The sequence below is a fragment of the Doryrhamphus excisus genome, linkage group LG22 (assembly GCF_037039965.1).
Source record: "Doryrhamphus excisus strain RoL-2023G ecotype Guam linkage group LG22, RoL_Dexc_Guam_v1.1, whole genome shotgun sequence".
Taxonomy (NCBI): Eukaryota; Metazoa; Chordata; class Actinopteri; order Syngnathiformes; family Syngnathidae; genus Doryrhamphus; species Doryrhamphus excisus.
The window spans coordinates 12975992-12995308 of NC_136378.1; the positions used below are offsets into that span (position 1 = coordinate 12975992).

General features: G+C 40.0%; 1 protein-coding gene across 4 annotated transcripts in view; it reads left to right on the forward strand.

The window, feature by feature from the left end:
• Positions 1 to 19062, forward strand: part of pigg (phosphatidylinositol glycan anchor biosynthesis class G (EMM blood group)) — a 33785-nt gene extending 14723 nt beyond the window's left edge. Inside the window, exons 11-14 of one of the 4 annotated variants that reach the window (XM_058063282.2) lie at positions 6756 to 7065; positions 12364 to 12527; positions 12678 to 12918; positions 16539 to 19062. In XM_058063282.2, coding sequence (XP_057919265.2) covers positions 6756 to 7065; positions 12364 to 12527; positions 12678 to 12900 — 697 coding nt within the window. In that variant the 3' untranslated portion in view covers positions 12901 to 12918; positions 16539 to 19062. Of the gene's footprint in view, positions 1 to 6755; positions 7066 to 12363; positions 12528 to 12677; positions 15118 to 15557; positions 16074 to 16538 lie in introns of those variants that run through there. The other 3 variants (XM_058063281.2, XM_058063284.2, XM_078788304.1) reach the window with 3 other exon arrangements.
• Positions 19063 to 19317: the final 255 nt, after the last annotated feature.

Sequence of the window (19317 nt, forward strand, 5' to 3'; positions counted from 1 at the left end):
TGGCACGGGAAAGACTATGCACAGCGTTTGTCCCGCTGGCCTGCCCGCCTGCCTGCTATGAGTGAATTACAGGAGGATTCTTTACCCATAATGCAAAGGGAACATCCTGAAAGCATCGCAGATCATGAACAATTAGTGGACCTCAGCAGACTATCTTTATAGTTTTGATAGATTGCTTTTGGTTGAGTCTTGGTCTTTGTTGTGCTTTGACCATATGTCATTTTCAAATGTAGTTTGCCATCAAAGCAATGGGGAGTAACATTCACAATGTTTTTTTTTCATCTGTGTTTGTATGTATATTTATCTTTCTCACCTGCACAAAACATGACCCATTTTATCATGTACAGGACCGTTATGCCTGTTCCCAGTTCAAATATATTCATGCATACAGATCACACTTAAAAATGGAAATGTATTCAAGCCCATCTCAAGACACCTGTGAACCCTGAACACAGACACGCAAACACACACACACACACACAAGATATTCCTGTCCTCTATAGTTGCTGTCATTGGCAGTACATTTTCTTGCCATTTCATTTAAGAAGAACCAATATCCATGACACATCTTAGTCTTTACCCTTAATCATCGTATTAAATGTGAATAATGATGGATGAATATTCATGGATGAATATTTTTGTAGGCAGAGCCTAGAAAAACTGTTAATGACCTTCTAAATATGGTTTTTAACATTACTAGAGCCCTGTAGACAAACTAACACCCCTACAGTCACATTTATAGCTGTATTACCCAACATAGTGGACATAAGGGAAAATTGAAAACAAAAATAAGACCTGTCCTGTAAATGTGTTCCCTAGGGGAGCTGAGTGGCGTGATGTTGAGGTTCAGATTTGAGTTTTAGTCGGTCGTGCGTTACTGCAAAAAAGTTTTTATTAGGAATTTGTATTCACGATTATTGTGCCTATATTTTCAAACCAATTCAAGCCTGCAATGAAAGCCTGTTGTTCTGGCGATCAAGTCTGACGTTTGTGTGTCTCACCGCACATTACTGACACCTAGTGAGCAGTGTAGAATACGACATATCATTCACAGCGTTTTTTAATGCATCTTTTGAATGCCTGATACACTGTGCCGTGGTTAACATCATTAATCGTTCCAGAAGAGCCAACTCAAAATGGACTCTAACCAAAGCAAGTTTCTCACAGAAAATAAATCAATTGTGAACACAAAAGACATTTTATAGACAATAATAATAATAAGACAACTGAATATCATTTTTACCTAGTTTTGCCAGATAGTAGGGTGTACCCCAGAAAGGCCAATTATATTTGGTGATGTCATATCCCATTTGACCGTATTGTAGCCTTTAGAAGGAAATTTAATTTGAAAGATTGGTGGACAAGTTATAGTTCATACTGTTGCTTCACAGTTGTTATTATATCAACTCACTTAGCTGTACTTAGCTTCTCACAGAAAGAAGGGCTCAAAGTGTGGACATACAGTACTATTTCAAATAAGCTTTCTTTTCCCTTTTTCCCTTGCAGTACATTGGTTGTTGGGCTGTATTACTGAATGTGTTTGCTTCATGCAGGTGATTTATGACGAGGACATTGTAAACATGAGGGGATTGGGCACAGTCTTAGCTTTCTTACCCACACCGGTGCTTGTTTCCAGGGTAACAAAAACTCTCAGCAGCCTGTTTTGTGCCTTGCCTTGAAAAGCTACTTAGGATTGTCCTGTTACTACTATCAACAAAGACACAATATTAGGTCAGGTTGAAATGTTCATGGGGACAATCGACACAGTGATTGATCTGCTTTCTTTGGTTGGTGAGTGCCCAGCCAGCGTGCTAGCATTAATTAACAAAGCTGAAATGAAACCACCCTGAGCAATGTCAAAGCTGATACTTTCAGCTCTTTTTTTTATATTTTGTTGAACATGTTGCAGCATGTGTTCTTGGATGTTGGAGCTATTCCACTTCCGAAGGCTCATGAGCACACTATAAATTGTGACTGATGTGTGGATGTGGTCACGACAATATCCAAGGGGAAAAGAAAAGATTGCTGTCCCCTGGGAAATCACATTTTTCGACCAAGCCTTGCCTATCTCAACCTTGTGAGCAAAGCGCTGATTGCATATGAACAATTACTGTTTGAATAAACACATGAACCGACCTTTAATGTTGGGGTGATATTTTAGAGGGTGACCACAAGCTCCCGTCAATGCCACACAATAAAGTTAGTATCATGACATGCTTGGATTTTCAAAATGCCAGTCTTTTTCGATGCATTTTGTGTGAGTCTCATTAGCGAATAATGAAGAAGCGGTTGGTCCTGATGCTGCGTCATCAGTAGGTACTGTAAATGTCCTAACAGCGTCAAAGCGCTTTGGTGTTATCGTTTATAAATGAATTATTTTGATGTAAAACAACCAGACTGGGAAGGTTCACTTTGAGGAATAACACTCTACTTTTCACGATTGTTTTGATGCTTCACAGGCTCGGCTAGTAAAGAAAGAGGGCCGTGTGACCATCCTGTAAGATATCTTGTGAAAAGTGGCACTGCATGTTCTTCACCCATATGTGCAGTGCTTATACAAACTGATAAAATCAATAACTCTTCTTACCAAGAGCTTCTGCACTGCATACATTAATGATGAATCTGGTACATTGTGAATATTAATGGGAGTGCTGTATGGAGTGTATTGCTCTGCCCCTTCTGTTGTAACAGCTTCCATAAAACACACAGTTTAATAATAAATGTCCAATACTTGCTCAGCTCTTTTAGGGGCAGCCATTACCCTGTAGTACTTTTGCAACTTTGACGGGATCCTGCTGGTTAAGAGACGGCACTTTACCAGACAGTCTTTGACTGGAAGCAGACATTAAAAAAGGGTACATTGGCATGTATTTACCACACATGTCTGTGTTATATTTATTTGGATGTCTACTATGAGTTTGTAGCAGTATTTCAGCTCTTAACACTGACAAACAATGCCATCTACAATAATTCAACTCATACAGTATGCAGTTACTTATGTACTTCACTCTTGGGGTTTTTTAAAAACATTAACTAATAAAATCCTGCTGTTTTGCAGGTGAATACAGCCTATCAAAAAATGCATATTTTCGCAAATGTTATGTATTCTGCCTAAATGTATAAAAATGTAGAAAATTTGTAAAATAACAAAAATAAGGCATTCAAAGATGTGCAGTATTCTACACTGATCACTGCGTCAGTAATGTCACTGTGATATGTTTGAGACACACAAGCACCAGACTCGCCAGGTCGCTTATTGCAGGGTTGAATAATCTAACAGACGCCGTAAACCCGAACACAAGCTACTGCGGCTGTCGTCACCCACGCCAAGCTTAAACTCAACTCGGAGCCCCCAATGCCACTTCCTGTCCACGCCCCACTCGGCTTTCCTTGCACCACAATACATTTACTATAGCACACACCAGCAGCAGTTCACTTATCTTAGATGGCTTTTTTTCTTTATGCCTACTATATTGGGCAATATGAGCATAAAGATGACTATAGGGGTGTTATTTGCTGTCTAGAGGGCTCTAATAAGGCAAAACATGTTTTTTTATGCTTTAACTACAAAAATAATATAATATAAATAAGGAATCCCTCTCCGTGGAAATTCACTTATCTGGGTCTGGAACCAAATAACCGTGATAAAGGAGGGATTACTGTAGATGAAAACCTTTGACTGCATCTTCCAACATGTAGAGCAACTAGTGGAGTTTTTTTTCCGTTTGTTTTGGGAAGTCCAGATACGATATGCAGTAGTCATCCACAACCATGCATGCAGACGTAGTAGGATTGTGGAACCTGATAAGTCCTTTCATCTTATTAGAAATGTTAATGTTCTGCTTTTCTGAGAATATAATCAGCATTGTTGCCTCTAAGCAGTAAATTGAAAATGCACGCCTTATCAGGTTTCATTGCCATTAGCGCCTAATGGTCTTTATTTTTTCCTCAGTCGATCCTGATTTAGTATGAAACAGTTTATCACTGTCAAGGATTTATTTTTTTATAAACTTCAAACTCTTTTCTCAGCAAATGTCACCGCTTAGACATGAATGGCAGATGTACAGTGTCTTTGAAAGAAACACAAATTCTAACATGTACTCTCTGTATTCTATAGCAGAGCACGATTCCCGCTCTTTGGCAACTGGCCAGGTGGCCGTTTTCTAACATAATGAGTCCAAACACACCTGCAGGATGACAGTTGCCTTGCTGAGGAAGGTGAACATGATGTAGTGGCCATGTCTCCGATTGAGTCCCTGTGGGAAGCTCAAGGTGTTTGCATCCATTAGCATGAGGGTTGCAGTAACGATCTGTGAAGTTCTGGTGAAGTCTATGGCATCATAAGCCATCAGCAACTAGACCTGGACCTGGAGGAGACGTGAAACACCTTCAGGAAAATCAAGTAGTGTAATTTGCTGCGTTTCAACTCTTTTTACCTTCGAATTAACTCCATAAGTAAGTTTAATCGTAACAGAAAGGTCATTGCCCTGCCCAGGCCGGTAGTTTGAAATAGGCATAAAACACCTTGCAGTCCGCTTTACTGTCGTACCTGGGAGTCTTCATTGTGGGTGGAATTCCCCTACGCAATACAATGTGAGCTGCAGCAGTGAGACGCTCTCTTTATGGCGCAGATATCTGCAACAATATCCCTCTCTGTTTTGCCCTCAAAATTTAGTGGGTGCATCCTACACATTGGTGCAGCTTATACTGTATTGTACATTGTAGGAACATGCACGTGTACATATGTTTTTCATAGGGGTGCTCTGATTAATCAGCCGATAATTGCTTTAAAACACTGATCCACTCCGCCCCCGCTGCAGCATCCCGAATAAGCAAGTCTGCCTTGTGTGGGACGTCCTGTCTTTCATATGTCAACATTCAAGCATCGCTCTATATAAGATGAATGTGTGTTTAGTGTCATGAGCATTTTAAATCCCGTCTCGGAGTCTTCCCCCTCTGCTCAGGCTTGACAAAGTCACCCAGAAACAAATGGAACGCATCTCTTGGCAGCGTTGCAAGCAAAATAGCACAGATAATGACGAGCGTGAGGTATGTTCATGAATCATTACAATATTTCCTGCCACCCACCAGTTGAATTACAATATTTTAGTTCTCATTGAATATAGGGTTTATTTCTTCTCCGAGATCTTCAATACTCAGCTTCTTCATTGACAACTTGGCTTTCTCCATAAAATAAAAAATATATATTGAGTGGATCTATCATCCTTTAAGACAAGGGTGAGATGCTGTTTTCTTTGGTGTAATTGTATTCCATGGTTTAATTAGGTTAGATTGATTTCCCCAGGAAACTCTGGCTTATGTAGTTCCTTTGATCGCTACATGAAACTGTCATTTCTTTAGCTGAAGTGTTTTTGCAGTTTTCTATGTAGGTTACATTTGTTTTCTGACTTCTAACGTCCTTCTACTAATGTTTTTAGTAATTCAGACCTTTATTAATTTGGGCAGAAAACTCCCAAGAGCACATTCAGCATGCATAGCAACTTGCCTATTCCACACACCAGCACTTTTATTATTATTGTTATTCTTATTATTATTATGTATGTTGTTTGAAATCTTGGTTTTATCAGAACAGTTCTATGTTTTTGATTCTCATAAGCGCCCCCAAATTATCGTCATTCTGCTCACACAGGAGTGCAACAGATAGTGAGACATGAAGTATGTCCCCTTCAGGCAGTTCATTCTGTCTACCTTGTCTCATGATTTTAATTATTGATATCACCTTGACTCCGTCTGCGAGAAACATCATGAATCATGAATAATAAGTGACTGTGATATGAAATGAATGAATCCATGAGGTCCGGTCCGTAGAACCCATCCATCGCCCTCTTCCTGATGTCTTATTTTTTTCTGTGTTTTTTGTCACACTTGAATGTTTCAGATGATCCAACAAATTTAAATATTAATCAATGACAACACAGCTGAACACAAAATTCAATTTCTGAAGTGTTGAGACTCCAGCTAACCACAGGGAGAGCTGTTATCCAAATATTGCAATAGTATGGAACTGTGGTGAACCTTCCCAGGAGTGACTGGCCAACCAAAATGACCCCAAGAGCACATTAGCGACTCATCCAAGAGGTCACAAAAGACCCCACAACATCATCCGAAGAACTGCCCAAATTAAGTCATTCAGGGCATATGAAATACAGTAATAAAATGATAAAATACAAGGTTTCGATATAAACAAATTTGAGCACATTTTTTTTTTACTTTTGTCCCTGTGGTCGTTTTGCACAATAGAAGGGGTGTTGCAAAGGAAGGAGAGACAGGCTTATTTGTTGGAGGAAGTCTTGGTAATGAGACCTCCATGCTGCTTAGTTATACGTAACTTCATAGGAGCAGATCCTTTCACATGTTCAAGGATCTACCATCTTCATCCATCATGAGCTTTGGGGGAGTTTGACTAAGGATTTTTATATTCAAATCTGATTTTGCTACTTTTGAGTTGAGAGTTGGACTTGACTTTGTCCAACTCTCATTTGCAGCTTTTTTCACCGCAAATAAAAAGACTAAAGCACTCAGATAAACATGGTGTGTGTGCAACAACAGTGCCTTTGTTTATTTAGCTACACAGAACACAAGAAAAACAAAACAACTCCCCATGTAGTCAGAATAGTACAATTCTTGATCATGTTACATTTTCATATGATTCATAGTTTCATAGTCGGTTTACTAATAAATAGAGTACATCTGATATGTTATCAGGAATGACCCAGTCCGTTTGTCTCTTTCAGGGGCACCGTGGAAGCACGCTTTGTCTATGTGTTCATTTTGGGAATCCTGTTCACGGGAACAAAGGACCTGTTGCGATCCCAGATCATCACAGCTGATTCCAAACTGAAGAACCGAGGCTTGTGGGAGATTTACAGTGGCCTGGTCTTGTTGGTGTCCCTGTTGTTCCGTGCCCACAACCTTCCAGTGCTGTGTTGCTGTCTCCTGATCCAAACCTTTATGGCTCAGTTCATCTGGAAGAAGCTCCACTATGATGCAGCCCAGACCACCATCATGCACTACTGGTTCGGCCAGGCCTTCTTTTACTTTCAGGTAAGCAATAAAGCGGGTATGCATGGGTATTTTTCCCCCATTCACTGGTTGCAAGCTTTATTATTCTTTACTGATCTTGCTTTGTGTACTACGGCACGGATCGGAAAAATAACCTCTTACAGAGTTGAAGACACACAGTAGGTATGTCTAAGTAGAAAGTGAAGACACAGGTTTTGAACATATGGGCCTTAGTCAACAGAGAAGTGTCTTGATGAGGTTAAATTTCCTATTAAGTGTTTGAATATTTTGTCTAAATATAAACGGGTATTTGGAAGTGTTCATAATTACTTCATCCTTGAGTAAAGTTCCAGATTCAGCTGAAGAATGAGGGCGTCAAATCATGATTCTCCCAGCGCCGTGCATCAGTGTTGGTGTGGTAATCTCCTGCCATCTATTTTAATCATGCTGAGAGCCTCTTGGCAGCCGCTGTGACCAGTGTTCTTCTTGTGTTGTCGCTTTTTAATTATGGACTTTTTTGGCAATCTCTCTGTTACGTATTATGTATTTTCTCCTCCAATGAAAATTACAATGACACTTTTTCAAATTATAACAGAACATTAACATTTTTCCCAGAAGAAATATCAATCCAGTTAATCAATTCCACCAAAAACACCCCAAAATGTTAACATAAAATGTAGTAGTTTGGGTAAAATTCTCATTTGAGTTTGCCAAATGAATATAGCATATCTAGTATTGTGTAAAAGTAAGTATTGCAAGATTTGTTGTAGGGTGTGTGATCCAAAATGGTTGAATAAACAAGCAATGCTTATCAAGGGTAAAAGACAATAGTTTGTACCATAACCAAGACAGAGTATGCAAACTGAGGCCAGTTTTCTCACTTTTCTATTATTGACATCAATTGAATTGCAATGCTATGACTTCTTTATTATTGAACAATATAAGACATTTCCAACTGCAGTTCTTTTTTGCAGACAATCCACAGGCAGTAGAGATATCAGAGTGAGGGATAGATGTACTCGAATGAATAGAGTTGAAGTTTAGGGAAGTTCTGTCATCCCAGTCAGGGCTTTGTGTGAACAGCACCAACAAAAGAAAAAATGGAATGAAACTGACCTTTCGAATTGTCTCTGTGCAGCAATTATTTACCACATCATCAATCAGGCCAATGTGTATCCCAAAACACTGCCAACGCTATCATACAGTCACGATAAAGATAAAGTAAATCCCCGCTTTTTGGGGTGGGTTGCGTTCCAGGACCTCACCAAAACTCTCCTGCTACAATTAGATTAGATTCAGACCCAGGACCGTCCCCTTGTCGTTTCCGTTGCCACATTTAAAGTATAAAATGTACGGTAAGTACTCGCCACTAATGAATGATAACGTCAGATGAATAGATGGAACCTGAGTCACGCTGTGCAACCTTTAGCCTGATCGTCATGCTAGCGCTACAGGCTAACAGGCTAAAGATCCACATCTTCATAATCTACACTGCTTGCCTGTTGTACCCAAGTGTTGGCGACTCGACGCTCATTTAAAGTAAAGTAAAGTAAAGTAAAGTTGTGAACGTTCCCAATATCCTTTTATGTGAGAAACGGACTGCAAAGCTTTCCAAACACAAAGAGCAGAGGCTGTGTCAATGACGGATTTGAAGCAAGGACAATATTAATATGACCAAGTCGATGTGTCAAAAGCCGAAAGACTACTAAAGAGACTGAATCATTGTTTAGTTGTCCCCCACTAAATGTGTACATTGATTTGAACTATGTTCAATCAGCAGAGCTTCTCCAAACCTACAATACTTCATGGTATTACTACATACCAGACTCCAAACTCTGATGAACAGTTTAGATTTCTGCTCCTGAACCAGATGGTCAATAAGGCAGCAAGGAGGTGTTTATTCTTCAGAAATGAGCCAGTTTGTACAAATGTTAAGTAGGGACGAGTCACCCGACGGGATGAATTCCGTGTGCGGAAAATATGAATCACCACATTGATGTGAAAAGTAGGCAAACTTGATTCTTTTTTACAACAGTGACTCATTGAAGTCACGATTGTTTGGCTACACACAACACCATTGAGGCGAAGAGATTTCTTTTTGTGAGAAGAGGATAGTTTGATTCCATTGTAAAGCACTTTAGGTGACTGGATATTTTTGGAGTGTCAATCATTTTGTGCATTAGATCTTCAGATGAATTGCTTTACAGGGCTGTTTTCAGCCTATCCCAGCTGTCTTGGGGCGAGAGGCGGGGTACACCCTGGACTGGTGGCCAGCCAATCCCAGGGCACATATAGACAAACAACCATTCACACTCACATTCATACCTATGGACAATTTGGAGTGGCCAATTAACCTAGCATGTTTTTGGAATGTGGGAGGAAACCGGAGTACCCGGAGAAAAGCCACGCATGCACGGGGAGAACATGCAAACTCCACACAGAGATGGCCGAGGGTGGAATTGAATATGAGCATGCGAACCACTTGCTCACCGTGCAGCCCTATTTTCAACCAGTATATTAATATCAAACCATTCAACTTGAAAATAAATGTGATGAAGATTAGTGCGCACCGGAACATTTGAACAATCCCAGGAGAATCCGAATGTTACTCCCAGTTCCCACTGATGCTCGAGACTTGATGCCCAACCCTAGTGGAGCGCATCCTGTCAACTCCGTCACAGTACGGAATGGGAAGGGCACCATACAAGACAGGCTCTCCAGTGCGTCATGAAAACAGTAGAGTAGCCATCATACCACTACATCACATTTGACAGCTGTGCCACAAAGAGAACACAGAAGATGATTTAAAAACGGCACCCACCCACCAAACCCAGTCTTCACACGTCTTTCCATCTGGCAGACGCTAGAGGAGCGTCGCAGCCTAGCCTGAAAAGCACAAGACTGAAAAACATCTTCTACCCACAGGCCATCAGACTCTTAAAGAAAGGACATACAACCTTGAGCTGTGGATCACATTGTGCAATATTTCTGAAATCCTGCTCAGACTTTAATGTTTACGCTGTGCAATACAACGTGTAATAGTTGAATAATTGAATACCTACACCCTTTGTACATTATACTTTTCATTTCTTTGCAGCAGCTCAACTGCAACTGCACTATAATATGCAGTGTCATGAATCCGTTCCAGAAGTCCGACTCAAACTGAATACATTTTTCCCCCATAAGAAATCATGCAAATCTAATGAATCCGTTGTGAACGAATCAATGAGTTATTGCTTGAATTGTGTAGTTTTTCTCACCGTCTTTAGGAAAATGCTAGCACTTGCAAAGAACACTTAGGGTAATATACTGTATTAACACAAGACGCACACCCCATTGTATGCAACTGAGGCATACTTTTAGCCTGAATTGTAAACCAAAAAAAGTTTTTTGAAATTTGTTTTATATGGCTTAGAACTTTTGTCTTTGTCTTAGAGTGGAGGGAAACTTGCAAAGTAAGATTTTCATTGCTCACCCAGTGTTACCACTGTGTTTCTACTGTGTCTATGACAATAAACATCCTGAAATACAAAACAGGTGACACAAGCAGCCGTACAAACCTGCCCGAAAGCTGTGTTGTTTGACAGATTTGACATTGTGCTGATAACTCATCTTTGTTTTAATTCGGCCATTGACTCTACAAGTCCAATTTGGGTTTTGCTATTGCTATTTGCTATTTGGGAGCTTGTTTGTTGATGTAAATAAATGGGTTGTGGTTGTCCATGTTTGGATTTAGTCGGTGTGTTGCTTCTATTGCACGTTTGCCTTGCTATTAGAAATGCCTGTAAGCAAGTCATATGCGTTGTACAGTACATACAATATGCACCAGACACTTGGGTTTTACCAGTGTATTAAGCATGCTATTGGTCGTTGCAACCTGTGAAGAGGTTAACTGTTGTGTTTTTCCTTTGCATCGTAGTGCAATGGTAATGCTCATGGTTTTATTTCATTTGAACATGCATCCGATTACAATTTGATGCATCACATAATCAGTTCCCAGTTCCACATGTCCAAAAGGAGTAGGAAGAAGCAAAGCTTATTAAATCCTACCCCTCCATCTGGTACTTTTACAATCACTAACTGTTACATTTGTTCACTTCCTTCTTTCCTAATATAGTTCAAGTTTGTTTTTTTTTTAATTTGTTTTTTTTTTGTAACGTTCCCAAGTATGAGGTAATATGAGCATCCAATGCCATAATGGGTACCATAGTGCGTGTCAATATAGTGATATATATAGCACATCATGACTGGTTCAAGACTCTTCATCCTTGTATTTAGCAAACATCAACTGCTTGTATTGTTTCTTGAATTGGCTCATCGTTGTGCATTGTTTGATTTCCTTACTCAATCCATTCCATAGTTTGATTCCACATACTGAAATGCTATGGCTAGCATAACGTAGTCCTAGCATAGAAGTGTTTCAAATGTACTTCTTCCCTGAGATCATATTTCTCCTCTCTTGTAGAGAAGTATTGGATGATATTTTTAGCTAATTGCTTATTTTTAGCCTTATGCATTATTTTAGCTGTTTGAAGATGAACTATATCAGCAAGTTGAAGTATTTGTGATTTTAGAAATAAGGAGTTAGTAGTAGTGTACACATGCATTATAGCCTTTATTATATTCCCAAATGTCACAAAAGTCACTATGCTAATATTTGAGTCACCATTTGATTATATCTCTTCAAGGGAAACTAATATAGAAATGACAGTTGGATATAATGTAGAGTAATCCGTGTCCAATAGTATAGTTATACAATTGCCTTAATCCTCTTGGGCATAGAATTCATCAGCGCTGCACATCCTCTTCCACTCCTCCATGATGGCATCACTGATGGAGATGATGGATATTAGACACCTTCTTCTTCACCATCTTCCTTCCTTACACTTTGAGGATTACTCCACGGTTGCTCAGTTGGGTTCATATCCAGAGACACTTGATACTTGGCAACACCTTCAGCTTCTTCAGCAAAGCACTCGACGTCTTGGAGTGTGTTTGCGGTCGTTATGTTGGAAAACTGGCATGCAGCCCAGTTTCTGCTTCGGAATGCTACAGTACTCAATTACCCAATTTCGCCGGTGCTGGCAGCTCTCATGCAGCACCAGATCATGAAGCTACCACCACCATGCTTTACTGTAGGCAAGACACCCATAAACAAACACCTGTGTAAGACTTTTACTATATATCAATGCATGTCTGTTCCTTAAGAGCTGTACTTTTACAGTACTTGTACACTCGGATGTTAAGGATATCAATACCTACAAAGCATTAAGCCACTTTTTGTTCATGTGCCGCTCATTCTCGTGATGGTAAAATAAAAATGGTTACGTGTTCTTGCAGGGCAATTCCAACAAAGTTTCCACTATCGATGTCTCCGTTGGACTTGTTGGTTTGGAGAGCTACGTCGAAGCTCCCGCCATCTTCTTAACAGCCCTCAGCACATATGCGGGGCCCCTGCTTTGGGCGTGCCACCTCGTCTGTTACCTCAGCTCAGAGAAACACAGGTGAGTGGCATCTCATGACTGGACCATCGGGTGTTGTACCGTTTGTTGGGATTGAGAGCAACAAGGTAATCTGTCATAAATGATTCTTTCTTTCTGTTTTTCTTTTTCTTTCTTTCTTTCGGCTTTTTCCTAATTTCCCTCTGCATGCAGGACTTTGGCTGCCATCAGCCATGGTTGCTACTGCCTGGCTGTGCTTAGGTCCGTGCCAGCCGCAGCCTACATAGTCCTGATAACCATCATGCGCAACCATCCCTTCATCTGGAGCGTCTTTTCTCCTAAATTACTCTACGAGGCCATGCACTTGCTGCTCACCACCGCCGTCTGTCTCTTCTTCATCGCCATGGAGCAAAGATCCAGCTTCAGCGCTCTATAGTGCGCATAAAGGTCAAAGGTTATTATCATATATTTTTTCCTACTCTCCTTGAAATGCTAGTACTATTTTTCCACAGTATGCGGATGGATGCATCTGAAAAGGTGTCTCCATCACTTTTCTTTCTAGGTTGCACTGCCTTTCTGAGTAGTGATGTATAAATACTGTTTTGAAGAAGATATTAAGATACCATGAAAATACCACAAAGTACTTCCCACAAGGATGTATGCTGAATCACTACCTTTTTATATGTATTTGAGATGAAGTAGCAGACTTCAGGGAAGTGTTTACGTAAACGGACGCGACTTTAAGTTTGTACAGTATTTGATATACAAAGACCTGTAGATTGTTTTTTAAATAGCACAGGAAACATCATGAATGGTTGTGTTAATCGCCCATGCATTGGTAGACAGTCACGTCGTCTAATGCCCCTCGCCCCCACCCCACCCCACCCCACCCCACCATCAGTCCATGAAACCTATATCTCAGAATTTACGAGGTTTATCTCTTTACTTTTTGGCAAATCCCGGCCAGTGGTTGCAATGGATTTTCCAACTTCTCTCAATTTCTTTTGGCCCCTTATCCACATGTAATTGGAGGTTTTCCCCCTTATGGAGATTTTGGAAAATTCCGGTTTCAGGGCACGAGTGTAGTGGTTGACGTTTCGACTTATATTAAAACTTGACTTATAATACTGCCGTGGGAACGGAACTGCTCCTGAGACCGAGGACCTCCTTTCCAAAAAGGATGATTTACATATTTTTGTAGTTGTTTTTAGGATGAATCCCAGACATGTCGGAATGTATACGTGCTGTTTGTAACATCGTCAAACCCACTGAGGTTTCATCTGACAAAATCCGGTGAAAGATCCGGTGTTGAAGCCACAAGCCACAAGGCACAACGTATCACTTCCAGGCACAAAGATGAATTACATGTTCCCGCCTCCAAGCCTGTCACTCAGCTTGATGAATCTGACTGCCATGTGACATTTTCTCACCTGCGGCCAAGATTACCGACATCTCCCAAGTCACCTCAGGCGGTGCAAAATCACACACTGAGCCATAGTCGCTTTTCAAAGTTGTTTATTTTATTTTATTTTTTTACACAAAGCGCTTCATAGTTTATGCAAATTTCACTTTTCACTGTTAGAGAAGACAACACTTAAAGAAACGCAATCCCGCTTATGTTGACAACTCGTCTACGTCTATGAAAATGCACTAATGAAAGGTAACCATATTCGAGTAATAAGTGAAGTAGGATTTATTTACCTTATTCTTATTTATAAATAGAATATTTTCATAGTTACAACATTGAAATCCTGTTAAGACCTTCTACATGTGATTTTTAACATAATTAGTGCCCTCCAGACATGAAATAGCACCCTTACTTAATTTGTATACATTGTCAGTTATTTTCTGGATCGTGTGTGAGTCCCGCGTCTCCAGGTTTTCAGCTCACAGAGAAGGGAGTTTTCAACTTAGTAGCTAATCGTGTTATTCCTTCTTTTGCCTCGTGGGGGTCGTTGAAAAGGTGTAAATGAAAGCACCTTCTGATGGAAAGCACTTTGTGTGTGTGTGAGTCATCCCTCACGTCTGACATCCACAGCTTCTCACTTTGTCTACAAAGAAAACACCCTGCTATTTCTGTGATGATGCTCCAAATGTTTGAATTTTACCCAGCATTCCAAAACCAAAAGTCACATTCCACGGTAAAACGTAACTTTAAGAGGAAGACTTTGCATAACAACATGTGTGTGATTGGTGTATTTGATTTTTGTTTTGTTGTTCTCAGTTAGCATCATATCGGTTAGCATCATCCATCCTTTCCAGATGAAACCCCAAACTAAACATGTGAACACAAAATTATCAAACAATTATTCTCAATTAAGCTATTCATGTAACAATCGGATTATTATTGCAATTTGCGCTTCACTGTGTCATACTAAACACAATTTTGGTTGTTTACGTTCCATGAGAGGAAAACAAGTATTTGAAATATTACACTAAATATGTCAATCAATCAAATATGTCAAATAAGCTTCACGTCACATTTTGCCGGTTCCCACTGCCTTGTATGTATTTGACATGCACTTCCAAAAAACCCTCCAGCTTCAGCGAAGCTGACCTTTAAGGCTGTGATTGATGGGCTTACATTATTTCCTGTGTGTGTACGACTCGTTTAGGGGGCGGACGCCCCACCATCACGAAGACGAGGGTCCAGCGGCACATTGTAGAAATAAAATAAACCAAAACCAGCAGACATGGATAAAATAGAAAAGGCATAATGTATGGAGAAAAGGCTGAAATGTTGATATTCTTAACTAATAGTGACAAAGTTTAGAGCCTCTGGTCATATTGTTATGTTCTATGCAATCTACTGTATGTTTGTTACTGTGATCCTATTCAATTTGAATTAGTTGTCTATATTTGTCTTTTCTGTAATGTCATGAAAGTGTTGATCGCGATTTATGGAAGTCGATCCATCCAGTTTTTTTTTTTTTTCTCCTCATGGAATAAATGTACTTCCCTCCATAAATTCCCCTTTTGTGATTTGTCGTCAGCAACGGCAGTTGAAGACACAAATTATGAACATTTTCTTGTCAGTGATTAGCAGCCCAGTAAATGATCTCAGTTGGAAGTAATGTGCTGTCATCTCTCCAGGATGGATGGACATTTGATGAAGTATGGACTCGAAACCGCACGGACAAAAGTGTTGGACTCTTCTGGGGAGATTCTCTACAAGAGGTTGGAGTGTCTCTGTGAGAGAATGTCCATTCGTCAAGGAGAGCATTTGTGAGGTCACTAATGGTGGACCTGATGGACGGCCTGCTGGCTCACTATCTATGTTTTAATGCCAAATGTGTGTCCAAACTTTGTCCAGCTAAGGCTACATACTCAAAAATGAGTGAGGAAATGTTACTCTTTTTATTTGGCAGGAGCCAATTACAAGATACAAGAACTCATGACAAGGATGTTTTTAACTCAAAATGACAGTCTGACTTACGGAGAACACTAAAATCATCACACAGCAACTTAACACCCAAAAGGTACCTTAGAAATATACAAGACAAGTACCAATACAAGTTTAATTTTTATTTTAGCTTCTTGACATAACGCAATTCCAGCAGAGATGTTTCATTGAGAGCTCATGAACCCCTGATGCCACTTCCTGTCGGTGCCACTTGAACACATTTACAACACACAGTGTCTTACTTATGTCTTATTTTCTCTTATTATATCTACTATGTTGGGCAATACGAGGGAACGGTGACTCTAGGGGTGTTATTTCATGTCTAAAGGGCTATAATAATGTTACTTAGAAGGTCAGAAACAGGTATTCTATGCTCGTAACTGAAAATATTTGATTTATAAACAAAAATTGTGCTTTTCATGGAAGCGGTTAACTGCAGTAAATGAGAGATTACTGTGCAGGACTTCCTTGTCCTTCGAGCGTGTTATTTTAGGTATATGTTCCCACTAATTATACATAACCTGAAGACCATGTGTACAAAATGTGTTACCGACTAACAAATGTTTCTTTGGGAAGGGTTAGTCCAGTACTCCAGTAAGTAGTTTGATCCCTGATGGTTGGAAAATAATCACAATGTCTCTAATTTCCAGTTTGTGTGTCCACGCACTCAGCAGGTAACAAAGTTTATCGCCCTAACAAATGCCAGGATAATCATTCAGCCTCTCCAAGAAGATTACAGATGGATTTCCTGACTCTGTGATAACTGCTCCATGAAGGATGTCCGTTAGCAAGACCTCGTTTGGACTGCATCTGGAAGTGAAGTCCTGTATTTGTTAGCTGTTTTTCCACCAAGAGCGACCGGACTTCAGCCACACTCCAGGCGTTGTCTGCAGCCACCCAAAGAGGTTACTACAAGTTTCCAGCTGGCTCCACTGCTGAAGCCGCTGATGGACGCCCAGTTCTGTGGTGAGGCTGCACACACTGCCAGTGCTCTTCTGCCTCACTGCCTCACAGTCTGCTTGCATACATTCACTACTTACACTTTTACTGGAATGGACAGATGAAGGTTTTCACTTCTACCAATCATATAGACACTTTTAAGTCATTTACAAGAAAACACATCTCCCCTCGTAAAAACTGTCTTCCGGCTGCAAGGACACGTCCGTCCATACAGTGCAAATCACACTGCAGCGTAGATGCACTCACATTAACCAAGTGATATACGAAGCAATCCATTACTTGTGTCAGATGTACGATATGCACACAGAAACGTGACGTTAATTAAGCTGAGGACAAATAGGAAACTCTTGTAAAACTCAGTGGGACTAAGGACTGTTATTTCAAGTCTAGATAGTTCTCATCATGTTAAAAAAAACGTATTTCTAAGGTTTTTAATAGGTTTTCTATGCTCTAACAAGAAATATATTTCATTCAATCCTACTTTGTGGCAATTCACTTATCACGGTCGGGTCTGGAACCAATCAACTATGATAAATGAGGGATTGGTGTATAGATGTTTTATTTCCTGCCCATAGACATACAGTATACTTTATATGGCTCAAAATCCAAACTTGAACCGTGGACAGGAACTGTAGATGCTTACAGCACACATCAGCAATAGAGAACATTTTTGGATGGTTGTTGCCTTTTAAAACCAAGACTTTGCAGACAAATGGATAAGTGTAGTATCAAAACCTTTTAGGGATATTGATTTTGTTAAAGTATAGACAGCAGACACTCAGCCGCAGTATCCAATAAGTACACCTGTTCATCTCATATCATGAGGAGCTGCTTCCACAACACTTATTTTGTACTACTACTGTAGTACTTCCACCTCACGGTATTCATTGTGATGAATATCCCATCACGGTTGTGTGCACAGCGCTACAACAATGTACCAAGTGTCTTTCGGGATTGCCAAAGACATTTTGTTTGATGTCACGGCCTCACCCGGAGGCTCCATCAAGACTCTCTGGCAGTGTGCACGTATCAACATTCATCATTCTTCCAAATTTCTGCAGCGCCATCACTTGTGCAGACACCTCAAGAGAGGACGTTAGAGGATGCAAGTCAGCATTTTTTCACCTTGTGTGACTAGAGCTTGGAGGCTCATTACACTAATGCAGCAACACAATCCAACTAAAGATCCCTCACCCGCACAATCCCCCCCAACCCAGCTTCAGAGAACACTGATTTTATCATTATAGATATCGTGTTTGGGCGTGTGCAAACTTTTACAATGAAATTTCAGCAGCGGATGAATGCTGTGCTGGCAGGTCCAAGTGCACTCAATGCTCATTACGACGAGGGAACAAATAGAACTTGATCATAAAACTCAACTTGCAGCTGGAAATAATAAACTGCTCGAGTATGCTTGATAGGCTTTCGCCGTTCATCTATATCACAGCGTCTGAAGCTAAAATAAATGCAGTCTGTCCGTACAGTCCAAATGGATGGCATGAATATTTCAATGCCATCAATGTACCGTGATAAATCAGCATACATCATTAAAACTTCAACAACAGGCACCTTCAAAGTAAGGACACAATTTAAAACTACAGATCAAGGGTGTCCAAAGTGTGGCCCAGGGGTCATTTATGGCCTGATGTTGTTCTTTTATTGGCCTGTGGCACATTCTAAGAACATTTAACAAGAAAATGTATTTAAAAAGAAAAAAAACAGCAACACTTTTATAAGAATAGTCTCAATAAGAGAAAAAGTCATATTACAAGGATAAAGTTGTAATACTAGGGGGAAATTTTAGTAGCATAAAGTTAAAATAGTAAAGAAGTCAATATGAGAAGCAAACAAAAGAATGTTGTAGTTGAATGTCATAGGAATAAAGTCATATTCCAATAACAATATGAATAAAGTTTAAATATTTTAAAAAAATAAAAAAAAAAACCAAACAAAACCAAAAGTACTATTAATACACCTTTTCACTGATCAAATATCAAAGTGGCCCTTTTATTCTTTTTCGGTAACTGAAAGCATCGCTGGATTCCACTTTCCCTGATATCGTTTCTCCATAGCTGCGATGTCCTGGTGGAATCCTTCACCGTGCTCATCGCTTACTTCTCTGCAGAAAAAGTGTATCTTTGCTGACATACTTTGTAGGACTTCAGGAGGTTTGCCACCAGCTGCTTATAATTATCTGATTGTAGTTTCCAATAAATATTTTATGTTAAAACTCTAGATATATTAAAATTAATGCAACTAAGAGACAGATGATGATTAAAAGATGCCTGTAGAAGAACAATCAATGTAGCTCCTTTTGTCCCCGTCACACTGAACGTCTGCAAGACCTCCACATGCTTTTTTTGCTCTATTTTGGGCCTCCGTTGTGTCGAAGCGGTGCCTGCGGGTTTCCCAGGCAGAGTTTGCTCTTTAATGAGAAGTCTTGGACAGCATACAGAAGAAATAACTCTCAGGGTGTCTTCTCAGACCAAA